Source organism: Rhineura floridana, chromosome 3 (genome assembly GCF_030035675.1).
Source record: "Rhineura floridana isolate rRhiFlo1 chromosome 3, rRhiFlo1.hap2, whole genome shotgun sequence".
NCBI lineage: Eukaryota > Metazoa > Chordata > Lepidosauria > Squamata > Rhineuridae > Rhineura > Rhineura floridana.
Window position 1 is genome coordinate 207805015 of NC_084482.1, and position 27858 is coordinate 207832872.

Consider the following 27858-nt stretch of genomic DNA (forward strand, 5'->3'; position numbering starts at 1 on the left):
ACCTGTACACTATGCTCAACATCGAAGGTCCTTCTCCGGGTGCCTACTGCGAGGGAAGCTCGGAGGATGGCAACGAGGGAGAGGGCCTTCTCAGTGGTGGCCCCCAAATTATGGAATGATCTCTCTGATGAGGTGCACCTGGCGCCAACATTGTTATCTTTTCAGCGCCCGGTCAAGACTTTCCTCTTCTTCCAGGTGTTTTTTAACACCATTTGAATCACACGTTTTTAATTTGCCTATTGGTTTTCCCCAAGTTCAGTTTCTGACATCAGCAGGCGGGGCTAGGAGAGGATCACTGCCTGGAACTCTGGAGAGCCGCTGCGGTGTAGACTGTACTAGGTTAGATGGACTTGAATCTAGCAGCGGTCCAGACCCCGAGTGGGAGGCTGCAGTGGTGCCAGATGGGGACCCGGGTCAGGTTCAGGGCTCAGACATGACAGCTGAAGATAGGGAGACTGTTGCGCTTCAGGCTGTTGGGCAGGAGCCCCCAAGAAGAACCTCCCAGACCACCAGGGAGACCCCCTGTTTGAAACCCCAGAGAGCTGCTGCCTGTCAGTGGAGACTTTTTAATTACAATTCCATTAAAGAAAATAGAAATTAACCCCCTAAAAAAGGAAAGAAAGGGAAAAAAACAGACCCCCCCAGACCCCCATCAACTCACATTAACAGTACATTTAAACGTCAATACATCCATTTTAGTTTGCACGTGGCGATCAATATACGTCATCCAAATGTCCAAATATGGATCCAGGCCAACTTGGTGTTTATAGAAAGTATGCTCAAACAAGGGCATTTAGGTTATCAAACCATTGCATAATAGTTGACGTGTTTCCAAGGTCGAAGGATAAGTCTCTTAGCAGCCATTGGGGCACGTAAAGTCCGTTCTTGGTGCCCTGCTGTTAATTCCCATAGGAAAATGGAAATGGTCTGCCTTCAAGTTGATCAAATAAATAAATAAATAAATCCCAATTTATGGCTACCCTATGAATAGGGATTTCATGGTAAGCGGCATTCAGAGGGGGTTTGCCATTGCCTCCCTCTGAGGCTCGTCCTCCCCAGCTGGCTAGGGCCTGCTCAGCTTGCCACAGCTGCACAAGCCGGCCCCTTCCTTCTCCGCAACTGCCAGCTGGGGGGCAACTGGGCTCCTTGGGACTCTGCAGCTTGCCCACGGCTGCACAGGTGGCAGGGCATGTAACCCCTGAGCCACTCCCTGTGGGGGTGATCTTTAGCTGGCCCTTTACACTCAGGAGACACGAGCGGGGATTTGAACTCACAGACTCTGGATTCCCAGCCAGGCTCTCCTCCCCACTGTGCTGTACCAGCTGCTAATCCCCATACAACAGGAATATAATTTAAAAGTGCTTGAACATCTGCAATTTTCAAGGATTTTGCCCATACAAACTTAATACGGACGACGACTCCAGACCAGCTGAGAGAGGCTCCCTGCCTGAAATCCTGGAGAGGTGCTGCCGTTCAGCGTAGGCAGTACTGCGCTAGATGGACCAATGATACTGACTTGGTGTGAGGCAGCTTCTTACGTGCTGAAGTACCATGGGCCAAATCTGGCCCACAGACTGCTGTCTCGCCATGCTGGCTGTGCGCATGTGTAAGTCCCATTGAACTGGCTGGGGCTGGTGGGAGTTGTCGACCAAAACATCTGGAGGGCAGCGGGTCGGCCAAGGCTGGCATATGGGCTCCCGGAGAGGAGAGGAGAGCCACTTCACTTCTTCCTGGACATTTTGCTGCTGTGCTACCCTGAGCTAAAGCCTGGTTTGGCTTAGTGTGTTATTTGAATCTAGGCTCGTGGTTTAGATCTCCTGGTCAAGCCATGACCTGTAAACCGTAAGTCAAACCCTAGATGAGCCAACAGTTGTCCTATGCCTTCACGGCGATTATGACTTTTGGCGACCCTGTGAATCTTTTTTGGATATATTCCTAGGGTTTTCATCTTAAGAGGTATTCAGAGGCAGGTTCAAAATGCCTTTTCGAAGCTCACAAGCAAAGCTTTCCCCTATCAGTGGTGGCTGGCTCCATGTCAGTGGGGCAGTGGAATCTGCTCCAGGTTTTAGTCTGAACTATAGCTGTACTTGAAAGAGCGGTCCTTGAAAGTTCGGACTAAAACCCAGAGGGAATTCTAGTTGGCCGCTGTGTGGTAGTTAGACAAGATGGGCTACTGGCCTGATTCCAGCCGGCATTTCTTAAATTGTTATGATTACTTTTGTTGTTATATGCCTTCAAGTCGATTACGACTTATGGCGACCCTATGAATCTTTTTTTAAATATATATATTCATAGAGTTTTCATGGTAAGAGGTATTCAGAGGTGGTTTCCCATTGCCTGCCTCTAAGCCTACGGCACCCCGTATTCCCAGGCGGTCTCCCATCCAAGTACTAACCAGGCCTGACCCTGCTTAGCTTCTGAGATCAGATGAGATCAGGAGTGTCCAGGGTAGTGTGGCCGTAGTGAGCCAACAGTATGACTCAGTAAACGACGACGTCTTATGTTCTGAATCCTTTGGGATGGGGCTGCAGCTCAGCGGCAGAGCATCTGCCTTGCATGCAGAAGGTTGCAGCTTCAGTCCCTGGCACCTTCAGGTAGGGCTGCGAAAGATTCCCTGCTTGAAACCCTGGAGAGCCGTTGCCAGCCAGTGTGGACCACACTGAGCTAGATGGACCAGTGGCCTGATTAGTTATAAGGCTGCTCCCTAAAGACACTGGAGCTATAAGCTGTGGGCCGTTTTATTTGTCCCGCTCTTGGTACTGAGGTTAGCGTCGTAGCATTGCCGATGCTGACCTCTGCAAAGGTTGATAGTGATTCTCCTAGCGAGAGAAGGGAGAAAACAGTGGGGAGACCCCCAAGTGGAGAGCAAAAGCCAGGCTCAGTGGCCAGCCAGCGGCTGGGAAGTGAAGGAATAGTCATGGGTTTCATTCACAGAACCATCATGTTCATTTCGCAGGGCTTGGTGTTTCCCCATGAATACGTGGCCGGTCTCTGACCTAGGACTTTATTAATCGAGCGGAAGGCGAAAGCAAACCTTCAGTCATCTTGGAGCAAGAATCAAAGCCGGGAGAGCAAGACTCAGCTGGCCCTGAAGTAGGAAGAAGCTCCCATAACTTCCAGCGTGGGATCAGTGGGGAATCCTGGGAAAGAAGCATGGAGAAGATCTCCGATGCGGAAGACACCTTCAGCTCACATGCTCTGCGCCAGGGTTTCAGGAGGTTCCGCTACCAGGAGACTGAGGGACCCCGAGAGGTTTGCAGCCAACTCTACCATCTCTGCCGTCAGTGGCTGAAGCCGGAGCGACACACAAAAAGTCAAATGCTAGATCTGGTGATCCTGGAACAGTCCTTGGCTGTCCTTCCCTTGGAGATGGAGAGCTGGGTGAGGGAATGTGGAGTGGAGACCACTTCCCAGGCGGTGGCCCTGGCCGAAGCTTTCCTCCTGAGCCAGGCAGAGGAGAAGAAGCAGGCAGAGCAGCAGGTGAGAGAGAGTTTCATCCAGGTAGTTCCCAGAGGCTGAGAAAATTGTGGTGGCTGATGAGTTTTCAAGTTGGTGCAATGGTAGGGGGTGTGCAAGCGTGTTTAATATTGTCAGTATGCAACTTAAGTATCTGTGCATTTTTATTTTAGTGTCCAAAATATATGCCGCCCTGGGCTCCTGCTGGGAGGAAGGGCGGGATATAAATCTAATAATAATAATAATAATAATAATAATAATAATAATATGGTGGATTCTTCCCTTCACCCACCATGTCTACCAGGATGGCCTCCCTGTATAGCTGCTCCAAATTAAAACAAGGTCCTCCTTCACCAGTGGTTAACTAGGAACATGGAAAGGGCCTATAAGGTCATCAAGTCCAACCCCCTGCTCAAAGCAGGAATCCAAATCAACGCATTCCAGACAGGTGGCTTCCAAGATACTTCCAAGGTCATTGTAAAAATCCTACCACCACTTGCCCACCCAGTACAGGGCATTCTCTCTCTCTCTCTCTCTCTCCTTTGCACTCCTCCCTCTTCTTTATGTTGCAGGGCCTGTTTGTGGAAGAGGCCTCTGATTTCCCCGAGGCAGAGAAGGCCCCCTCAGACTTCCGGCAGAGGCTGCTGTCCTGGAGGATCAAACACAAGGAGGGTGGAGGTGGCACTTTGCAGGGTAAGGATTAACGGGGCATATTTCATCTCAGTCTCCCTGCCCTTGAGTATCCCTAAATGTGTGGGCTGCTTTTATGACCCCCCCCGATCCCATGTAGGGCAGATGCTGGGCCTGTAGCTGACATTTTCTTTTCAACGATTTTTTAAAATTCAGATATCCAAATGGATTCTGATAGCCGAGTGGTGTGACTCGGATTCACTTCTGATCAGGATGCTTTCTCCAGTCTCTGCCTTCTGGTTTTAAACTGGGGCGGGGAACTTTGGGCCTTCTGGATGTTGCTGAATGACAGCTCCCATCAGCCCCAGCAAGCACGGCCAGTGGCCAGGGATGATGGGACCTGTAGTTCAGCAACATCTGGAAGGCCAAAGGTTCTCCACACCTGATCTGGGCAGAGAAAAAGATCCTGGTAAATTTCACACACGTAGAAAAGAAGCCCTCTTTCAGGGCAGGAGAAAGCAACAATATCCACACTCGTATATCAAAAGCTAATATGAGGAGAAGTTCAGACACGCATCCAGCACACACACACACACAGTGAAACACAAAATGCAGAAATGGAAAATGTGTTAAAAGGATTAAAAAAAGAAAATTAGAACAGCTGATTCTGCAGATTGGTATCTTGAACGTCAAACAGCTCCAAAGTCCCTTTATAGCTCCCGCTGACTCTGCCCTCCTCAAGCGGCAGGGAATAGCCTGGCTCTTAAACTGTATCACAAACTGCTAGGAGCCCGAAAAGGGTGTCTGCTTCTCACCCACCCCCAAAGAATCCCTAATTATGTTGCACATTTGTGTTGGTTTTGAGTGCAAGCCACTTCGAGCGCCCATCTTGGTGAAAACGCGGGGTCCACGTGTGTCAAGAACTGCTGGTCCCCAAACCCCAGGACCAGAATGTTGTTGTTGTAGGAGGTGCCAATTGACCAGGGTAAAACCAATCCTGCAAAGGAGAATGCCGCCAACACTCCTCAAGTATATTCCAACTTGGGTCAGGGGTCTCCCAAACTCTACACTGCACATCCCTTGAGATTCAATGGAACAAGAGCTAAAAGTCAGACTCTCTGCCTCTTGAGCCTCAAAAGATACTTAGTAGCAATTTGACCAATTAGTTAGGAACTGGAAGAAACTACTCCAAATTATGAGAAGTAGATTTATTAGTAATTATTTCAAAACAGCTGCATAAAAGAACCCATGTGCCAGTGAGAAATATGAGAATAAAAGACAGTAAGAGTACAGAAGTACATTTAGGGAATTGTGAAACAAGAAATAAAACAGCGCTGCTAAGTTGCCTAACTCTAAATACAACTCAATAGTTGGACCACGACCTGGGAGACCAGGGTTCGAATCCCCCCACAGCCATGAAGCTCACTGGGTGACCTTGGGCCAGTCACTGCCTCTCGGCCTCAGAGGAAGGCAATGGTCAACCCCCTCTGAATACCGCTTACCATGAAAACCCTATTCATAGGGTCAACATAAGTCAGAATTGACTTGAAGGCAGTACATACATACATAGAGCAACTGACCCCACAGGAAACCAGCAACTAGCACAGCGTGTCCAAGATGGGAGGCACAGACAAAGAAACCAAATTGCCTTATAGAAAAAGGCCTAGCAACAGCGAACCAGGCTTCCTCACCGATCAGAGGGCTAGTCAGCTCAGAGCTTGGAAAAGTTACTTTTTTAGAACTACAACTCCCATCAGCCCCAGCCAGCATGGCCACTGAATTGGGCTGATGGGAGTTGCAGTTCAAAAAAGTAACTTTTCCAAGCTCTGTTTAAACTTTCCAGATCTCACCACATCCCCTCCAACTCACAAAACTGCTAGAGTGGCCTTGAGGGATCTCTCACGCCGGATTACACAGGTGTCAGGATGAGCTCATAGCCAATTCATGGGAAAACCTTTTTGCACTGGCCTCTTTCTCTTTCTACCCAGACGTCTGAGCAAAGGAACCAGATTTCTGAACCAAAGTGATCTTTTCTTGAACTAATTTATTATGCTGTTGTGCCCCTCCCAGATGACACATCAAGGATGTCAGAAATATGGGGTAGCTCATCCCTCCCTTCTGCTACAAGGGAAACAACCTCTGTGCAACTAGATCAGGTAAGGGGAAGGATCTCCAAGGAGTTGGGCTAGGGATTATCTGGGTTCCTCTGTTCCCTGCTCATCTCCATGGGCCTGAAAGTAATTGCTGCTTTCCCTTTTGCCTCTGTCAAAGCTGTCCATTAGGAAGGCTGCAAGTGCCTCTCCTAAATGCCTGAATCCTCCATTAGACCCTCTGATAACTTGGCTGAAGTGGGCTTTCTGATGCTGCCTTGCAGGGGCACAACCACTGCGTGAACCACGAGAAGGTTCCTTCTTTTTCTTTCAGACATCCTTTGAGGAGGTGGCGGTGGATTTCACTGCGGAGGAGTGGGCCTTGCTGGATCCAGGCCAAAGAGCCCTGCATCGTGAAGTCATGGCTGAGAATTGGAGGATCGTGGCCTCTCTGGGTAAAATTGCCTTTCTAATGTTTATGAAATCAGTTTACAAGTTCAAAAAAAAATACAATGATTTCCCCATTGTAATCCCTAATACCGTCTGGGGAAAACCCCTCTGCAGGGCAGACGTATTCAGCACTTGAGCTTCGGAAGGTGCATCTAGCCAACGGCGTTATCTGCTTGGACTGGAAGTGGCCCTCATGGGTCTCATGCACAAGATCTCCGGGCTCCCTGACGAAGCTCTCTGAGCTGGAGATTGAACCTGGGGCCTTTGCCATGCAAAGCCCATGGTTGACTACAGAGCCAGTGACATAGTTTGGCAATTAGAGACTCTGGAATTAATGGCCATGTAGGAAGCCTCCATTCTAAATCTAACGTCCAGGTTTTTGTGCCTCTTTGGGCAACAGGGTGTCTTGGGCTGCCCCCTTTGGCACTGCTCCTTTGGTGCTACCCCACCTCCTATAATCGCAGGTCTTCCCTCTTTGCCCCCTCCCCCCTTATGATGATGTGTTAAAAGAACATTTAATTCCACCAATTGCATTCACCTCCTGAGAATAGTGTTCTAATAGTGTAAGCCAAGGGGTAAGAAACAGGGCCTGTCCATTCAGCTGCCTATTGAACTCCCTCTCCATCCATGAGCCACTTTTATTTTATTTATTTATTTATTTATTATTTGATTTATATCCCACCCTTCCTCCCAGCAGAAGCCCAGGGCGGCAATTTTGACAGGTAGGTAGGGCCGCCTACCAGTCAATCACCTGATGTCATTGTGATGTCAGGTGACCCAACTTCAAAAGGAAATAATTAGGAGCACGCTAAGCATATCCCTAATTCTTGCCTTTCCTCTTTTGCAGCCCAGTTTAAATTCAAGCCCAGCTGCCAAGGAAGATCCCTATTGAAAGCGGTTTGCAGGCGCTACCTATTAGCTGATCTGTACCTGTAAACCACACTTTGGTAGGGATCAGCTTCACTCGGGAGCTCTGATTGACAATTTGATTCCCAATTTTATCCTTCCCTACCTCCCAGAAGAGTAGAATCTCCTTTTATGGGGCTCTTTCGTGTAGCTGCATGACAACCCTGTGAGGAGGGATACGAGAGACCTAAGCTTCATAGCTGGGAGCTGAAGTGTCTTCTCTATAGACCCAATCCAACAATTTACACCATGGGGTTCTCAAACTGTGGTTCATGGATCACCAATGGTCTGTGAGCTTCATTCAGGTGGTCTGCAGCATGTCTGCATTAAATATTCATATTGATTTTTAATTGTATTTTCATTGCTTCTTTTCTTAGGTTGCATTTTATGGTATTACAACTTGAATTCTATGTGGTGCACATTGTAATACAAAAAAATACAATATAAGAAATAAAAGAAGCAATAAAATACAATTAAAAATCATACAGCATTGAGCACAGTGCATTAAAATTGCTAAAACAGTCAGAAAAATCATTAAGTCATCCACCAAGGCTGGTTTGCAACACCGGTTTTCTATTAATGACAATCAACATAGTAGATTGTGTCCACTGCTAGTCCTACTCAGAGCTGACCCACTGAAACGAATGGGCAAGATTTAGTTTGGCTCATTAATTTCACTGGGTCTACTCTGAGTAGCTTAATTGGATAGAACCCAATATGTTAAATGCATGACAAGATCTTCTGCTCCCTTTCTTTACTGTTCTGTAATTGCACTCACAGGAGCAGTTAACTGGGTTAATTCCATTCTCTTTTCTTCCCAGGAGGCAATGGGAGGAAGAGTGAGAATGCAGAACCATACAGGATTTTTTTAGACTCAAGAGCCAGATGTGAAGAGGAGGAAGAGCAGAGGTCAAAAACCACTTTTCAGAATGGTGATGTGTCTGAAATCCCAGACCAAGAAACAATAGTCAGAGAAGAAAGGAGTCGGTACCTTGTGTGTGGGGAAAGCTTCAATGATAAATCAGACCTTGAGCTTCATAAAATAATCCACATGGGGAAGAAACTTTTTAAATGCTCTGAGTATGAAAAGAGTTTTCATAGCAGGGACATTTTTACTTCACATCACAATATTCACACAGGGGAAAAAACTTTTAAATGCTGGGAGTGTGGAAAGAGTTTCAGTTTTGCCCTACACCATATCCATCAAAGAATCCACACAGGGGAAAAGCCATATAAATGCCTGGAGTGTGGAAAAAGCTTTAGACAGAAGAGATACCTCACTGCACATCAAAGATCTCACACAGAGGAAAAACCATATAAATGCCTGGAGTGTGGGAAAAGTTTTGCACAGACGAAACACCTCACTACACATCTGAGATCTCACACAGGGGTAAAACCATATACTTGCCTGCAGTGTGGGAAAAACTTCAGTCAGAAATCAAACCTCAATAGTCATCAAAGAATTCACACTGGGGAGAAACCACACAAATGCTTCGAGTGTGGAAAGAGCTTCACTGCAAAGAGAAGTCTAACTTATCATGAAGGAACGCACACAGGGGTGAAACCGTATACATGCTTGGAGTGTGGGAAAAGCTTTATACGGAAGAGTACCCTCACTATACATCAAATAGGTCACACAGAGGAAAAGCCATATAAATGCCTGGAGTGTGGGAAAAGCTTTATACGGAAGGAACGCTTCATTACACATCAAATGGGTCACACCGGGGTAAAACCATATACTTGCTTGCAGTGTGGGAAAAGCTTCAGTGTGAAGGCCACCCTAAGTTCCCATCAAAGATCTCATACCGAAGAGAAGCCATATAAATGCATGGAGTGTGGCAAAAGCTTCAGTAAGATTTCAAATCTTAGAAGACACCAAAGAATTCACACTGGGGAGAAACCATACAAATGCTTTGAGTGTGGAAAGAGCTTCAGTGAGAAGAAAATTCTAACAGATCATCAAGGAACTCATACAGGAGATAAACCATATGCTTGCCTGGAGTGTGGAAGAAGCTTTACATGGAAGAAAAGCCTCAGTATACATCAAATCAGTCACACAAGGGGGCAAGCCATAAAAATGACTGCAGTGTGGAAAAAGCTACAAGAGGAAAAAACTCACTTACCATCAACAACGTCACACTTGTAGGAAATACCTCGCTTTCCATTAAAGGATTCCTAAGGGGGAGAAACTACTCAGAAGACAAACCTCACTACACATCAAAGAACCCTCATGGTACAGAAACCGTAAAAGGGAAGGTTTGTTGAATAACCTTCAGCCAAAATACACTTGTCTGGTCAATTTTCACATGGCTGATGGTGAATGTACCAAATATTAATCCAGGCAAGACTGCAGTACTTATTGGTTGGGGTGGTGATGATTCTGGAAGGGGGAGCGGGATAGATGTTCACCCTCTCATTTGATCCCAGGCTCAAATCAAAGTGTGGATCTTGACCTTTTTAAAGCCCTGAACAGCCTGGGACCAGGGTCTCCATGCCTATGAATGGTGTGACATGTTAGCACATGAGTTGACTTTCTTTGGTAGAGATTTTTTTTGTCTGTGATGTTCATTTCTTTCAGCCAGGATGGGCAATATGTGGCCCTTTGGGAATATTTTTTTTCAGGCAGTTTAGGTGCTACTGAGGTTAGCCAGAGAGAGCCAGTGTGGTATAGTGGTTAAGGTGTTGGACTACGACCTGGGAGACCAGGGTTTGAATCCCCACATAGCCATGACGCTCGCTGGGTGACCTTGGGCCAGTCACTGCCTCTCAGCCTCATGAAAACCCTATTCATAGGGTCGCCATAAGTCAAAATCGACTTGAAGGCAGTACATTTACATTTGAGTTTAGCCAATCTACGACATAGACATCATAAGATGTTACTGTGTGATATAGCTAGTGACAGAAGACAAGCCCTGTCCTTTCCCACGTACACTTTATGGAGACAATTTCGTGGCTGGGGTCTCAGGTGACAGGAAGCAGGGAAGGGGCTTCCCCACACTTTGCGTGTCAGATTCCCCTCAAAACTTGCTCTTTCTCTGAAATCTTTGGCTTAAGTTTCCCGCTCACCATCCCAAATGGAAACTCAAGCAACTATAGCCTCAGAGGGAGGCAATGGTAAACGCCCTCTGAATACTGCTTACCATGAAAACCCTATTCGTAGGGTTGCCATAAGTCGGGATCGACTTGAAGGTACACAACAACTGCAACTTTATATGCTGATTTTTTTTTAAGATTTCGGGTGGGAGTTTTCATGGTAGGGCTTTTGTGGGGTGGGGAGGGCAAAGTTGTGTCTTAGTTGTACTTCTGGTTTACTCTTTCTGTTATGTTTCGATGCCGCCCTGTGAACAAAGGGGCCCTCTTGGTAATTCCGCTTCCCTCAGAAGTTTGGGGCTGGGGTTGGCCTGGGAGAGGGCATTTTCTATTGCAGCCCGGAAGCTGTGGAACTCGCTCCCCACAGAGGTGTGTCTGGTGACTTCACTGTGTAGTGAGCACTGTAGAGACGCACCTCTTTACCTTGGCCTTTCACACCTGAGATGTATATTTTTAGGATTCACCCTATTTTTGATGATGCTGTGCTTTAAAGTTGTTTTTAATTGTTTTAAATGATGTATTTGAAACTGTTGTAACCCATGAAAGGCAGATAATGAATTAAATAAATAAACCTAAATAAATAAACTAGTCCTCCCTAACTGAATCTCCATGTCGGTTTTTCCAAGGATCCTAACTGAAATCTAGGAAGCTGCCTTATTCTGAGCTAGACTATTGTTTCATGTAGCTCAGTATTAATCAATCAATTAATCAATTAATTGGCTATTCCACCCTCCCGCCCAAAGGTGCCCAGGGCAGCAAACACATCAGCCTTGAAACAATACAATAAAAACAACATATCTAAAAATAGCCACAGTGCTCTAAGAGGAGGTGTGTTTCATCCTTGCTCTTAGGCAAGTGATGGAGGATTTGCAACCTTTGCCCATTTCCCTGACATCATTGTGATGGCAGGCGACTGACAGGTGGGCAGCCCTGCCTGTACCTGTCAAATGTGGCCCTCAGTGCTAGGATCTGATCAGGATCTGGTCCCTGGAGCCCAAAAGGTTCTTCATCCCTAGTTTTTCTCTATTGCTCTGGGCAGACACACACCCCGACCCTCCCTCCCTCCCTCCCTCCCAGTACTTTTGTGGATGGTCTTGGAAAACCTTGCTGGCTTCAGACATTCCTAGAAGGCTGTAAAGGTTCAGCCACTACTTGCTGTGTTCTGTTCTGTTGGGGGGAAGAGGAAAAATGATTCTTGTTTGGACCACTTCAACTTCCATTCTCTTTGTGATATCACACAGGCAGGCAGCAGCCAATGGCAGTAGCCAGAGAGGGTCTTCTAGAATTCCAGATCTCTCCAGGCAAGATCTCCACCAGGCACGTAGGGGAGGTAAGCCTGCTGTAGTCTCAGACTCCAACTCTCATCAGCCCCAGCCAAAGGTCAGGGAATGTTGGGTGGTGAAGTTCAGCAATGTCTGGGTGGGCACCAGGCCCCTTATCCCCCTCTAAGCTCTAGGAGGGGATGCCTTCTCCATGAGAGAGCAGTTTGCCTATTTTTTTGAAGAAGGTGCAGAGAGGCAGCTTATCAGGTGATCATCAAGGTATCATCCACATTCCAGTGGGACGCAACTGGAAGCCAGTGTGCTGTAGTGGTTAGAGCTGGGGTCTCCAACATGGAGCCCTCAGGCCCTCACACCCTCTTGGTTCCTACCCCTCCAAATGTTTTCATTTATTTATATAATTGTTTTTTTTATTACATCCTTGGAATCAATTTTTTTTACAAGACAACCAGAAAAGTTAAAAATAAAACAGAATTACAAACCAGGTAACAGAACAAAAGTTTTTGTGGAATACCTTAGGAGCTATGAGTTGTATCCAGCTAAATTCTACTCAGAGTAGATCAATTAAAATTACCTGGGAGTGAACACGTTTGAATTCATTTGGACTTGTCTCTGAGTTGAGACTTATTTATTTGTAATCTGCATTTTCATAAGGGTATATCAAGGCGGAATACAACATACACTGGCTTCTTGTTTCCTCTTGATCTCCAAAGATCTCCTCCTCCATGCTTGATCATTTCTGAGGAGATCTGACCCCATAATAAGGCAACTGTCCTTATAAAACATTAAATAGAAAACAGCAACATGAAGCAAACATCTCATCAAGGCCAGTTGTCTGGGTAGAGTAATAGTAAGTAGTTAAAGGTGAGACAGTTCTGGGCAGTCTTGGCAACTGGCGCTTGGACTGTCAGGAAAGAGGCCGTGGAAGGGACCAGTGAGAAAGAAGAGTAGAAGATGCCAACACTGGGGAGGACATTGTGGGTCTTGTTTTGTTTTTATGGTATATTTATTTGTGGTTTTAAGAGTGTTGATAAGTTGCTTGGGAAACCTTCAGGTAACATGCAACACACTAATAGTAATAACAACAAATTCAACAGAATAGCAGCATACAAACTATCGCCATATTCCAGATGATGCCTTTATCCAATAGTTTGGATTTGAGACTCAGTCTTCAAACATCCAGGGGCCCCATCCCACCCCATCTTTCACTCGGGTAGTGCAGACACTCCCCTTCTGTCTCACTCAGAAGGGGCCTGTGCCTGCCATTATTGTGACTTTTTACCACCCACAGCAGCCAATAACTTTCCTTCCATGCTCTCCCAGCAAGCAAAATAGATTCATCCAGGCTGGGACCTTAAAAGATCTCAAGGGGTAGCACCTTCATGGAGACTTCTGAAGCGCAGATCTTCCAAGGGCAATTTGCACTTTAGTGTTTTCCCTTTGGGGTCAGTCACCCGCTGAAATCAGGTTGTCATACTGGGGCAGTCCGCCTTTTAAGTTGTTTCATTGCAGGCATGCTCCTATAAAGCCAACCACTGCCTTGGCTGTCAATCACTCTCACCAAACAACACCATTTCCCTTCCAAACACAATTTTGAAAAACCATGTTTTTGTCTCTCATACTTTTGCCTCTGCTTCTTAGAGGCTATGCTTTTGTGCTGCAGAAATGACTTTGACCTGCAATGAGCCAGTTAAAACTGATAGCCAGCGCGGTATAGTGGTTAAAGTGTAGGACTAGGACCTGGAAGACCAGGGTTCAAATCCCCACTCAGTCATGATGCTCACTGCATGACCTTGAGCCAGTCACTGCCTCTCACCTACCTTACAGGGTTATTGTGAGGATAAAATCAGGAGAGGGAGAACCATATTTGTACACCACCTTGAGGTCCTTGGAGGAAAGGTCAGATATAAATGTAATAATAAATAATTAAATACATGGAAATGCACCTTGCTATTCTCCCTCTCATCAGGGTTTCACTTTCTTTGTAAAGGTGTGTTGTTGTGTAAATTTGTATAGATGTTAGCAGAGAACATCAGCGGTCTGAAATGCGTGTGTGCATTTACCTAAGAAAGCAGGCATTTACCCTGCATTGAGATCACTGAGACTTAGTGAAATAAGAACAGCTACTTTATTTATAGAAATACATAGTAGATAGAAAGGCATACCTAGTTCTAACTAAGTTGGAGGCTCAACGCCCAAGTTTGGGAGTTGCATTCATGGCTCAAGAGAGAGAGAGCAGAAACAAAGGTGTCTCCTCTTTCTCGGACAGTCGAAGAAGAGAAGAGAGGAAAGGGCGGAAGGAGGACGGGCAGATAAGCTTCCCTAAGCGTATCAGTCTAACGAGGGAAGGAAGTTGGTCAGAGCATCACAGGTAAAGGTAGTCAAGCCTAGTCATCTGGAGGACCCTAACTCTATCTCCCTTCTGGAACATAAACAAAAGAACAAAACAGGAGTTGCTCTTGCCCCTCTTCCAACAAGGTGATCACCTCTTCCAAAATGCCCCCCACCAGTCTTTTAGAGAGGAGAGAGCCAGTTTCTCTGCACTTGTATTTCTGCTGTGTAATGAAGTCCTGCTTTGCTGATTCATTCTTGAATCACTTTACTCTGAAACACCTTAGTACGCATCTACTGAATTGCTTTTAAAATGTGGCATAATTTATCTTAGGTTCGGATGGCAAGGTGAGCTACTGTGATCGGTGGTTTGCTAAAAATAAATTAATAAAAACAAGAAGGAATTAACTTGTCAAGGTAGATTAGCAGGAGCTGCAAGGCCTCAATGCCCAAACGTCATGTGCTGAATGTAGCTCTACATGTTCGGGGCAGAGGGGGAGGATTAGGAATGGGGGAGAAATTCAATTCAATTAAAATTTAAATACAAATATATCAAACCCGCATTTTCCAAAACAATATGAGAACTGAAACACACTCATCCAAGCAATGTTTACAAAAACACATATATTAGAGGAAAGTGTGCAGAAAATGAATATATTGGTGAAAATAACTTACAAAAATGCATTATGTTACATTGCTTGCACAAATGTGTACATGAGTTAAAACGGCATACAGAAATGTAATTAGGAGGAGAAAATTACACTAAAATGCTGAGGAATTTTCATGAAGATTTTTTTTAAAGAAAGTTTGCGGCACGGGTGCCCCCGGGGCAAGATCCAAAATTTCCCTTAGAAAGTTATTCTGGACAATTTCCAGCTAAGCAAGCACCTTTGCATTCCGTCCCCAAATTCCAGCCCCATAATTACTTTGTCTTGAAATATTTTGAGTGCAGGGGTATTAATCCTTAGAAAAGAAGAATGTTAAGACAGCCTCCACTGATTGATGAGCTGTTACTGTAATCGCCGCTTGCTTGGGAATCAAGGAGCAGACTCTCTGACTCTAGACCCTAAAAGTTGGTGTGCTTTGATATGCTGGGTCACAATAAAAGAAGGGCCTCAAATTTGGTGTTTCTCCTGCCAATCAAGTAATGGTACCTTTCTAAAACTCCATTTTATGGCAAGGCTCGTTTTCCGGAGGCAAGACCCCAAACGCCTTATCGGAGATCTGAGAAGATCCAGATCCGCAAAACCTACACTTCAAAGGAAGTCTTTCATGTCCTCTTCTTCAAGCTCATACTTCCCCCTCCCAATTTACATTCACAACTATGAGAGCTGAAATAGCATTTAAGGTGCAGATTCTCCCAGATTAATTCTGCATTCACAGCTCCAACCATCCAAAGGATTACACAGCTCCAACTAACCCCGCTCTCTTCTCGACCGTCCCAGAGTGCAGGACATGGAACAATGGGCTCAAGCTACAGGAAGCCAGATTTTGGCTGAACGTCAGGACAAACCTCCTAACTGTTAGAGCGGTATGACAATGGAACCAATTCCCTAGGCAGGTGGTGGGTTCTCCAACACTGGAGGCATTCAAGAGGCAGCTGGACAGCCACTGGTCAGGGATGCTTTACGTTGGATTCCTGCCTTGAGCAGGGGGTTGAATTTTTTTTATTTAACCCATATTTCACCCAATTTATATATCACGCGATTGTACCAAAAAATAAGAAAAAAAGAAATTGATAAAAACAGTTAAAAGCAAGTAATTAAAAACGTTTTAAAACAATAAAAATAGCCGTAGATTGAAAAGAGATTAACCGAACACATCAACACCTATGCATCTGGATAGTACTTTTATTTAACAATTTTTAAAAAATATATATAATATTACTTTGATACATTGATATCTTTGGATGTCTTTTGATTTTACCTGTTTCCTCAGAGTTAGGGGTTACCCAGGTTTCTGTCTGATTAAACTTGGAAGTGGCAGTTCATGGAAAAGCATCCCAATTACAAACTTGTAGAAAAGGGAGTGAAGGGAGGGGATCTAAAATATGAATGGGGCACTTGAAGGCTGACGTGACTGGTGGCTTCCCCTGTTGTCTGTTAATTACCCAACTGTGTCCCTTTATATTAAACCTCGTTGAGATATATCTCCCAGAATGCTGTTTGGTAAATCACAATTCATTAATATATAGTTAAAAGCAGAGCTTGGAAAAGTTACTTTTTTAAACTACAACTCCCATCAGCCCCAGCCAGCATGGCCACTGGATTGGGGTGATGGGAGTTGTAGTTCAAAAAAAGTAACTTTTCCAAGCTCTGGTTAAAAGTTAATATAAACCCAGATGAAATTTTGGGGTGTTTTAAAGCTAAAGTCTAAAATCTCTCTCTCTTTTCCCTGTTTATCCCTTCATGGTTATAGTACTGTGAGAGACTGACACCATCCAATGGTGTAGAAATTTGTTTGTCATATTAGAGGATTATTTTTATTTTAACCAGTATTTTATTTAACCAGTATCCTGGTTAAACACACAGAGGGATCAGCTTCATGGGCCAGGGAAAGCCTAGGCAAAAAGATATATCTTTTCAAGACGTCTGAAGAAATAGACGGCAGAGGGAAGGGCATTCTATAGCATAGGGACAATTAAAAAAATATGCTTGTCTTCAGCTCAGCATCCTATGATACTCTGTAGGCCATGGTACCATGAGTAGAATTGTGCCAGATGATCTAAGTGATCTTACAGGTCTGTATAGAGGCAGGTGTCTTTCACATAACCTGATCCCAAGTTCTTCAGGGCTTAATATGATAAAGAGACTTTGAACATGGCCTGGTAGATGATTACAACAAATTGTAATAAAATCATAAAACTACAAAACAACCATTAACAAACAGGATTCCTGTGAGTCCTTTGATGTTTATCAAGGGTTGATCTCTACCTCAAGATCTTTCCACACACCAGGCATTTATATGGTTTCTCCTCGTGTGGATTCTTTGATGAGAAATTAGGCTTTTCCTCAATGTCAAGCGCTTTCCACACTCTAAGAATTCATGCTGCTTTTCCCCATGTGAATTCTTTGATGGCCTTTAAAGTGGGCACTCTTAGTGAAGCTTTTTCCACACTCCAGACATTCTAATGGTTTTTCACCCGTGTGGATTCTTTGATGGCGACTAAGGCTGGAGCTTGCACTGAAGCTCTTTCCACATTCCAAGCATTTATATGGCTTTTCCCCTGTGTGAATTCTTTGGTGGCGACTAAGGTGGGTACTCCTGTTGAAGCTCTTTCCACATTCCAAGCATTTATATGGCTTTTCCCCTATGTGAATTCTTTGATGGCAACTAAGGTGGGTACCCGTTGTAGCTCTTTCCACATTCCAAGCATTCATACGACTTTCCTCCTATGTGAATTCTTTGATGGCGACTAAGGCTGGAGCTTGTATTGAAGCTCTTTCCACATTCCAAGCATTTATATGGCTTTTCCCCTGTGTGAATTCTTTGATGGCAATTAAGGTGGGTACTCCTGCTGAAGCTCTTTCCACATTCCAAGCATTTATATGGCTTTTCCCCTGTGTGAATTCTTTGATGGCAACTAAGGTGGGTACTCCTGTTGAACCTCTTTCCACATTCCAAGCATCTATATGGCTTTTCCCCTGTGTGAATTCTTTGATGGCAACTAAGGTGGGTACTCCTGTTGAACCTCTTTCCACATTCCAAGCATCTATATGGCTTTTCCCCTGTGTGAATTCTTTGATGGCAGCTAAGGTGGGTACTCCTGTTGAAGCTCTTTCCACATTCCAAGCATTCATATGGCTTTCCTCCCATGTGAATTCTTTGATGTCTGTTGAGGGTTGATATCTGACTGAAGCTTCTTCCAAACTCCAAACATTTATATGGCTTCTTCCCTGAGTGAATACTTTGATGTCTGCTGAGATCTGAAATCTTACTGAAGGTGTTTCCACACTCTAAGCATTTATATGGTTTCCCCCGTGTGTGAAAAATGTGATGTTTGTTGAGGGCTGATCTCTGACTGAAGTTCTCATACTCCAAGTGTTTATGTGGCTTCTCCTCTGCATGATTTCTTTGATGTGATGTAAGGAGTATGTGCTGACTAAATCTTTTTCCACACTCTGAGCATTTATATGTTTTCTCCCTTGGGTGAATTCTGAGATGTTTTTTAAGGAATGAATACTTAGAAAAGCTCTGTCTACACCTAAAGCATTCCAACAGTTTCCACCCAAGATGACTTCTCTTATGAAGATCAAGGCCTGATTTACTGATGAAGCTGTCCCCACATGCAGGGCACTGGATCCTTTCCATTTTCTCTTGGATTGGGGTTTCAGGGTCATCACTATCGTGGGTGGAACAGGATGTGTCCCTCCTCTTCTGTTTTGCTCTCTGTATTCCCCCCTCTCTATATCTGGGTCTTTCATCTCCTGGGAAGAAGAGAGACAACTGATAAGAGCCCAAAAGGGAAACAGAGATGGAAATCCTAGAGTAATACAATTAAGTGCTCTTGTGAATGACAGAATGAAAATGAAGGAAAGGAGACGATTTTGCTAGATATTAAACAGACTATCCTGGTTGGTATTAACTGGGACCATGGAGACTGGGACTCACCTTCCAACTACGCAGTTCAGTCAGCGGTGAGGCATGATCTCTCATATCCTAGTTGTGGAGCTAAACGGAACAACCTCATTTATGTCTCTGATCTCAATGGCGGTAGGGTGGGATAGAGCAGTTTTTTAAAGAAACAAAATCGGCCTGGAGAAGACGGTATGCTGCCTGCACCCTTTGCTCTTCCTCCAGGCCAATTTGGATCATTGGGGAGGCGATTCAGGATGATTTGGCTGGGAGAGAGGCAGCCCAGGCAGATGTTTTCAAATGGCACTAAGGAGGAACAGATGGAGGGGAGAACGGAACGTAGATGAAGAAAATGGAAAGAGAAGAACAAAGCAAAAGGAGGACAGAGAGGGAGGGGAAAGATGAGCTGGCCTGAAGATAGCCAAGATGGCAGACCAAACCTTTCCAAACTGCCTGCATTTGGACACTTCTTAAGGTTTCGAAACCCAATTGTGCATGATGGTTACTGAGAGCAAGAAGCAGGTTCTGGTCTACGCTTTGATACTACTGGAAGCCATTTCGAATTAAGATGGCAGACTGAACCTCTGAAAACTGCACTGATTTGGACACCTAAAAATACCATAACTATCACACACCTGGTTGAAGAATTCTTTTCAGAGGAGAACATAAGAAGAGCCTGCTGGATCAGGCCAGTGGCCCATCTAGTCCAGCATCCTGTTCTCACAGTGGCCCACCAGGTGCCTGGGGGAAGCCCGCAAGCAGGACCCGAGTGCAAGAACACTCTCCCCTCCTGAGGCTTCCAGCAACTGGTTTTCAGAAGCATGCTGCCTCTGACTAGGGTGGCAGAGCACAGCCATCACGGCTAGTAGCCATTGATAGCCCTGTCCTCCATGAATTTGTCTAATCTTCTTTTAAAGCCGTCCAAGCTGGTGGCCATTACTGCATCTTGTGGGAGCAAATTCCATAGTTTAACTATGCGCTGAGTAAAGAAGTACTTCCTTTTGTCTGTCCTGAATCGTCCAACATTCAGCTTCTTTGAATGTCCACGAGTTCTAGTATTATGAGAGAGGGAGAAGAACTTTTCTCTATCCACTTTCTCAATGCCATGCATAATTTTATACAGGAGGACATGGAGCACCCCAAAGCAAATGTCACAAAGCAGCAGGCTGTGTTGATGGACAGTGAGACAGGGAAGCGGGATCTGGGGCCTTCAAGGGTCACAGCACCCCAACCTCCTCTGCAAGACAGAGAGGGGCCCTGCACAGACTCAGGGATGGAGATGTCACCCAAACCTCCATGTTCAGAGCCTGGCTGCCTCCGATTATCAGCTGTTCAGACACAAAAAATGGGGTAGGGGCTACTGTCATGCCCTGCTTATGAGCTCCCTGGAGGGATTTGGCTGGCCACTGTGGCAAGCACGATGCTGGACTAGACGGACCTTTCGCCTGAGCAAAACCAGGGCACTTGTGACTCTTAAGTGTCCTTCTGAGATAGCAGCCTCAGAGCATCCCACTTCCTCCACATGCAAGGCAGGAGGTAGCCTCTGAAATACAAGCCAGATGCCATCCACTGTGGCTTTGCAAAAAGGTTTGTGGGCTAATGGCTTCCCGGTAAGAGACCCCAGAAGCCAGCCAGTCTGGAAGACGAAAACTCAGAGTGAAGAAATGTAACAAGAGAACAAGTAAATATTCTTTTTTATAATGCAATTGTACACCTATTTTACCAGCCAAGGGCAAGAGGGAGGGAGCCTTACCCACAATAGCCACAATCTCACGATTCTCTTCCATGACTTCCCTGTGCAGGGCCCTTTCATCTGGATCTAGCAGGCTCCACTCCTCCTTAATGAAATCCACAGCCACCTCCTCAAACGCCACCAGATCCTGAAAGAGAAGGACACAATTCCTATTCACCATTCATGCAGTGGATTGGCCCCTGCTCAACACCATCAAAGAGTTTTCAAATCAAATAGTTGATCATGATCAAATAGCTTAAGCAGAATCATCTGAAGGTCTAACGGGGCATCCACAGCATTTCTGCTTGGCAGTTTTGAAAGATACAAAGAGAAAGTGACAGATGCTTCCAGGCCAGGGAGATGTGCAGGGGTCAGAGGAACCCAGAGAATCCCCGGCTTGTCTCTCCAGAGATTCCTCCTCTTACCTGATCCAGTTGCCCAGAAGCTGTTTCCCCTCCTGCACAAGGAAGAGATGGTATTTCCAGCATCTGTGGAGCCTTTTCTGCAAAAGGGATATCAGTGGCCACTTCTGCAAACAGGGCCTGCAAGGTTCTCCAGGAGCAAAGAAAGAGATGGAGTTAGGAAAAGGGCAAGGGGACCGAGTGGTTCAGAAAAAAGAGAGTTAAGGGCAAATAATACATAAATCTAAGAATTTAATACGTCAAACAGTAAAAACTAACTTTAAATACTTTTTTCTAAAAGGCACCTATCTCTCCAGTTTAAAAGACAAATAGATATTAAGAATGTGTTCCTTTGGCATTATGGCCAAACAAGTTCTGACAACCTGTCTTCCTCAGTGGCCAGGTGAATAAAATCCAGGCTTTTAAGTAAAAAAATCCTTTCAAACTGGAAGTAGTAAATATCACGCTCTAGTGTGGGATACCACAGATCACTTTTTCAGTCCAGTTCCAGTGAGTAAAAATAACAAACAAATATTATAAAGAAGCCAAGGACTGAGCGGGATATCCCTCCCCCTTGGAGGATTTCCAAGGAAAGGTGGGCAACTGGTGAGGATTTTGATAACGTTCTTAGAAATATTTTCAGCCACTTGGTACTATCAGGATGAAACACTCTCACCTGCTGCTCTTCCTGATTCTTGTCCTCTGCCTGGCTCAGAAGGAAACCTTCGGCCAGGGCCACCGCCTGGGAACTGGTCTCCGCTCCACATTCCCTCACCCAACTCGCCATCTCCGCTGGAAGGACAGCCAAGAACTGCTCCAAGATCACCAGATCCAGCATCTGACTTTTTGTGCATCGCTCCGGCTTCAGCCACTGACAGCAAAGATGGTGGAGTTGGCTGCAAACCTCTTGGGGGCCCTTGGCCTCTTGGTAGGGGAGCTCCCTAAAGCACTGGTGCTGCACAGCCGAGCTGAGGGTGTCCTCCTTTCCCAGCACCATCCTTTTCCAGGATTCTCTGCTGTTTGCATCCTCCATGGCATCAGGGCGTCTCCCTGCCATCAGGCCAGCAAGTCTGGCTCTTCCACCTTTGATTCATGAACCAAAGCAGCTTCCAACATGGCCGAAGGATCCCTCTTCTGTTGGATGTTGTCTGAAGGCAAAGGGTGGCCAAATGAGGGAGGGTACCAGAGCCTGCAAAACTAAGGAGGGGGTTGGGAATGAACCCTTGTTAACACACCTGAAGCTGCATCTTGCCTTCAGATTCTAAGAAGCGACTCGTTACTTTCACTCTAGAAAAGGCAAAGGGCCGTGACTCAAAACAGGAGTCAAGGGTGTTTTTGCGTAATGTTGAATGTTTCTATAGTAAACGCATCAGAGAGAATGATGGTTGATAGAAGAATTCCTAATGTCACTTCACTAGAGATCATGCGACTGCTTGCAGGTCTCTGATTAAGGCACATTTTGAGTTTCATGCTCAGCCTGATGGTAAATTGGGTAAAATATCTAGCATAAACAGTTATGCTAGATAGAGTTAGCATAAATAATAGGCTGAGATTTATATCTGTAATTGCATATGGCAGAGGAAAGGAGACCCAGATTGTAGGGGCGGGGGGGGGGAGAAGAGTGTTGGAGAAGGTGGTGCTGGGTAGAGAGGTTCTGTAAGAAAGAGTTTAATGTGGTCCACAATTGGTTGAAGAAGACCTTGGGGACCCACAATGTTTGGGTCTTCTCGCAGTTGTACTTAGCTGAGACATTCGCATTCTAGAAGTTTTAGGAATGCCACAACTATAAGGATTGGGGCAATATTATACAGCTACGAAAGTTCGCTGTATACTCTGGCCAGCGTGGATTTTTCGCACTCCACCTTGTTAAAGTGAAAATGTCCTCCATGCCTTTCTGCTGCTTCCTATAAACTCATTTCAAAATGAAGTCTTACAAAACTTCCCGCCCTGAACTCAGAAACGCTGGCTTAACAATCCTGTTAAGTTTTCATGGCAATACGCAAAACAGTCAGAGAGAATCGACAGTTTAAAGTGTAAAATGAGAGGGGAAAAATCAAGACCCCTGTTGGACTTTTTTTTTGTCAGTGGTGTTCTAACTTGTTGAAATTAATTAAAAAGCAGACCTGTTCACAGAGTACCTGTAATCCTATTACTGACCTTGCCCCATACTCTGACCTTCATCTTCTGTAGTTTAAAAGTTTAAAAAATGCATGGCTGATTTTTAATTAATTTAAGAAAATGAACATTGGAGTCTGTGATAGCGCCCTCTGCCCAATGCCCACCCACCTAATCTCCTCTCCTCTCTTTCTCCCCCCTCCCCCCATCAGTTTCACCTGTCCTAAGCATGATTGCACTGGAGTAAATCCCACTGAACTCAATAAGCATGCAAAGGATAAAGCCTGCCCTCCCTCTCTCCTCCTCCTTCCTCCCTTCCCCCCTCCTCTCTTTCTCCCCCCTCCTATCAGTTTCACCTGTCCTAAGCATGATTGCACTAGAGTAAATCCCACTGAACTCAATAAGCATGCAACGGATAACGCCTGCCCTCCCCCTCTCCTCCTTCTTCCTCCCTTCCCCTCTCCTCCTCATCCCCGTCCCCCACTCTGCCCCCAAATTCTTCCAAGCTACACAGGAAGTAGATTGGACTGTGAAAGACCAACCCAAATTGTGTTTGCATTTTGACAAATTTGTAGGGCAGTACAATATCTCAGAGAGGAGGTCAGGTCTCCTACTCCCCTGGTGCATTCACTATAGCCGCCCAATTTCCCTGCTTTTAAAAGTTTGATAGAAATATTTGTTGCCTATAGGTATGTTCTTAAACCGCAAGGTTTTTTTACCTATTTAGTGAATATAAATAGGGTTAGTTCTAGGGATGTGGGGAGAGGGATTCATTTTCTTTGTGGGCCAGAGACCAAGGGCTGCATTCAACCAAGGCTCCACTCACATCAAACATTTAAAGCATTAGTTTTCCACTTTATACAGTCATGGCTTCCCCCAAAGAATTCTGGGAAGTGTGGCTTGTTAAGGATACTGAGAGTTGTTAGAAGACCCCTTGTCCCCTCACAAAACTACAGTTCTCAGAGTGGTTTAACTATCAATCCCTCTTTCCAGGGAACTCTGGAAATTGTAGCTCAGTGAGGGGAATAGGGGGGTCAGCTAACAACTCAATAAAAACAATCTTCATCTGGCACCTAAAAATAAAGATGGTGCAAGCATGCCTCCCTGGGGAAAATATTCCACTAGCAGGGGTCCACCACTGAAAAGGCCCAGTCTCATGTTGCCACCCTGTGCACCTCCCCTGCTTGGCAGCCCAATGTTTGGCACTCTGAGAGATGAAAAGCTCTAGCATTTAATCTGGATCACCAAAGACTTCCATCATGAGAAGACGTGATTCACTAGAAAAGACAATAATGCTGGGAGTATTTTGGTCTATGACCACAATAAATATTTATTCATTCAATAATGCTGGGAAAAACAGAAGGGAGTAGAAAAAGAGGAAGGCCAAAGAAGAGATGGATTGATTCCCTAAAGGAAGCCACAGACCTGAACTTAGAAGATCTGAACAGGGTGGTTCATGACAGATGCTGTTGGAGGTCACTGATTCATAGGGTCACCATAAGTCGTAATTGACTTGAAGGCACATAACAACAACAAACCAAAGACTTCAAATGTTTTTGCAACATTTGAGTTTGTTTACAGATACACCTGTAAGGGAGCTGTCTTGAGCAGAGGGGAGAGGCAATCTGCATAGCACTTTTTTGCAAGCAGTTACTCCCACAGACCTTCAATCAGAGTGGCTGACTGTTAAACCATTCTCTCAGGGGAACAGGAGTCTCCTCTCAGCCCCCTTCACAAACTGCACTTCCCAGGATTCTCTGAGGGAAGCCATGACTGTCTCAAGTGAAATCAAGTCTGGTGCGGGTGTGGCCCCCTGATTAGGCAAGCCCAGCAGCTGTGAGTCTGGCTTTTAGAACACTGACAGTTGGTTCTTACTGAGCATGCTCTGTGCTATCATAGGGCCCCAGCCAAAATTTATTAAATTAATTAAAAATCAGCCAGGCATTTTTTTAAACTGCAGAAGATGAAGGTCAGAGTATGGGGCAAGGTCAGTATTAGGATTACAGGTACTCTGTGAACATGGCTGATTTTTTATTAATTTCAACAGATTGTGAGAACTCTCAGAGAAAAAAGTCCAAAAGGGCTCTGGGTTTTTCCCCTCTCTTTTTATACTTTGAACTCTCTATTCTCTTTGACTGTTTTGTGTATCGCCATGAAAATTGAGAGGGTTGTTAAGCAAGCGTTTCTGAGTTCAGGACTGTAAGTTTTGTAAGGTTTTGTTTTGAAATGAGCTTATGGCAAGCATCAGAATGGCATGGGGGGTATTTTCAATTTAACATTGCAGAATGTGAAAAACCCACACTGGCTATACCCACTCTCCTGCTGTATAATTACAATCCCTCTTAGATTATCCCACAGAGACCTCCCCAAAACCTGTCTTTTTCTGTCTCTTCCTCAGCCTTTGCTGCCCTTTCCCCCCTTGCTCATTTACACACAGAAAGCCCCAGGTTACGCCCTCTTTAGTTGGGGGTCAGCAAAGTTATGCACCCCAGTCCAACAGCCCTCCCCCAAGGGTTTTCCTGGCGTTTCTTGGTTATTTGGACCAGTTAGGCAAAAATCTCCCTAAAGTAGGGAAGGGGATGGGTGGGGGAGACATGTGAAACTCTTGATGTTACAGGACTGGAATTCCCATCATCGTTGTCGATCGGCCACGCTGGCTGCTGGGAGTTGGAGTCCAACAGCATCTGGAGGGCACCCGCAAGTTCACCCCCCCCCATCACTTCCCTAAAGGAAAGGACTGGCCACTGCAGGTCTCTCAGGGTGCAATTCAGTACGCGCTTACCTGGAAGTAAATCCAACTGAACTCAGTGGAGGTTACTTCTGAGTACACGTGTGTCGGATTGCAGCCTACATCACCCTTCCAGTCCCATTAACCATTTCATGTTCAGATCCCACAACTCGACTCCTCTCAGCCCTCTCTCCCTGGGCTTCTCTCTACTTGCGGGGTTTCTTCTTCCCACCCACCCCCTCCTCACTTTCCTCCCTGCATTTCCCCTGCGGCTCTCTGGGTCGTCTTCATCCAAATGCAAGAGGAGGGACTCCTCGGATCATTCCCCCCAGTAGGAAAGACCAAGGGCAGTTTCCCCACCTCTGTTTCAGCTCCTGATTCAGCAGCCTCCTCCAGCTTCCCTCTCGGGAGGGTTTCTAAGGCAGGATGAAGAGGGCCCTTTCCTTTGGAGGACACCGTCCCTCCACCCCCCTTTTTCTTCCTCTCTAGGAAGCCATCTCCTTCACTTAACCCTTTGAAGAAGCGCGAATCTGGCTGGGAACCTGCATTCCCTTGCGCGATCCTTTCCGCAGCCGTGGTTCCCAAACTTTCTTCCCCAAAGGGACCTCTTGAAAATTGCCACCTCTCCTGCCTTTTGCAGCAATTGCAACGATCGCGATTTCAGGCCTGTGGCTTCCTTTATGGAATCAATCCATATCTTGTTTGGCCTTCCTCTTTTTCTACTCCCTTCTGTTTTTCCCAGCATTTTTGTCTTTTCCAGTAAACCGTGTTTTCTCATTATGTATCCAAAGTATGATAACCTCAATTTCATTATTTTAGCTTCTAGTGACAGTTCTGGTTTAATTTGTTCTAACACCCGTTATTTGCCTTTTTTGCAGTCCATGGTATGCGCAAAGCTCTCCTCCAACACCACATTTCAAAGGAGTTGATTTTTCTCTTATCTGTTTTTTTCACTGTCCAACTTTCACATCTATACATAGAGATTGGGAATACCATGGTCAGCGTGTGTTTATAGCAGGTGTATTCCGCAACACGTCATGGATGCCGTAATAGTGCATTAGTTTAGGATGCACACCTTAACATGGTGAGCGGGTTTGAGAGTGTCAAAGAAGCTAAGAGCAATGCAGTCAGGAGTCTAGACCAAGAGGCTAAACTCCTAGCAGGGGCACCCAAGGCAGAATGATGAAAGCTGAGACACCAGACTAAGAGGCATGTAAACTCAGAGGAAGGCAATGGTAAATTACCTCTGAATACCTCTTACCATGAAAACCCTATGAACAGAGTATCCAAAATGCAACACGAGATAGTGCTGGAAGATGAGACCCCCAGGTCAGAAGGTACCCACTGAGCTACTGGGGAAGAACAAAGGACAAGTACGAGTAGCGCTGTGGCTAATGATGCAGCTGGGTGAAAGCCGAAAGGAAGCCCAGAGGCTGATGCGCACAGATGCAAAAGGAGAGTCCGGAGTTGTACGATGCACACAATAGGAACATGGAATGTGAGAAGCATGAACCAGGGAAAGTTAGAACTTGTCAAGCAAGAAATGGAATGTATCAACATTACATGCAAAGACATGATTCACTAGAAAAGACAATAATGCTGGGAAAAACAGAAGAGAGGAGAAAAAGAGGAAGGCCAAACAAGAGATGGATTATTCCATAAAGGAAGCATCGAACAGGGTGGTTCACAACAGATGCTATTGGAGGTCGGTGATAAGTCATAATCGACTTGGGGGCACATAACAACTACAACACGCCACACACCAGTGTGGAGGCCCCAATTCCCCTCCAATTTCCAGAATGGTTTAACAGTCCACCCCCCTTCCCAGGGAACTCTGGGAATTGTACCTCTGAGAGGGGCATAGAGGTCTCTTAACAGCTCTTGGCACCCTTCACAAACTGCCCTTCCCAGGATTCTTTTTCAAGCGAAACTATAGTAGAACAAATGTAAGGTGTGAAGGTGGCCTCATCAGTCAGAGAGAACGGCTCCTTTGTCTACAAAGGGTTAAATGAAACAAAGGAGAGGGATTCCTAGAGAGGAAGGAAATTTGAGGGGGAGGAGGGTGTCCTCCAGA

At 45.4% G+C, this 27858-nt stretch overlaps 2 protein-coding genes and 1 non-coding gene across 7 annotated transcripts in view; 1 reads left to right on the top strand and 2 right to left on the bottom strand.

The window, feature by feature from the left end:
• LOC133378905 (zinc finger protein 585A-like) overlaps positions 1 to 27858 on the top strand; it is a 38348-nt gene that overhangs the window by 371 nt on the left and 10119 nt on the right. Inside the window, exons 2-7 of the mRNA XM_061613519.1 lie at positions 2957 to 3480; positions 4029 to 4149; positions 6157 to 6242; positions 6511 to 6631; positions 8354 to 9674; positions 11864 to 12041. Coding sequence (XP_061469503.1) covers positions 3154 to 3480; positions 4029 to 4149; positions 6157 to 6242; positions 6511 to 6631; positions 8354 to 9674; positions 11864 to 12041 — 2154 coding nt within the window. The 5' untranslated portion in view covers positions 2957 to 3153. The remainder of the gene's footprint in view (positions 1 to 2956; positions 3481 to 4028; positions 4150 to 6156; positions 6243 to 6510; positions 6632 to 8353; positions 9675 to 11863; positions 12042 to 27858) is intronic.
• On the bottom strand, positions 2347 to 2465 carry LOC133382595 (5S ribosomal RNA). The gene has a single exon (XR_009761992.1). It is a non-coding gene; the product is annotated as a 5S ribosomal RNA (ribosomal RNA).
• On the bottom strand, positions 16068 to 27652 carry LOC133381382 (zinc finger protein 501-like). Of its 5 annotated transcripts, none has more exons than XM_061620448.1 (5): positions 27632 to 27652; positions 21618 to 22138; positions 20966 to 21082; positions 20562 to 20688; positions 16068 to 18660 (listed from the first exon to the last, which is right to left on the bottom strand). In XM_061620448.1, exons 2-5 carry the CDS (start codon positions 21996 to 21998, stop codon positions 17567 to 17569), a joined length of 1719 nt encoding a protein of 572 aa, XP_061476432.1. In that variant the 5' UTR covers positions 21999 to 22138; positions 27632 to 27652; the 3' UTR covers positions 16068 to 17566. The 5 variants fall into 5 exon arrangements, with proteins under 5 accessions (XP_061476432.1, XP_061476430.1, XP_061476431.1 ...); XM_061620446.1 differs by lacking the exon at positions 27632 to 27652 and adding an exon at positions 26145 to 26249; XM_061620447.1 differs by lacking the exon at positions 27632 to 27652 and adding an exon at positions 25839 to 25859.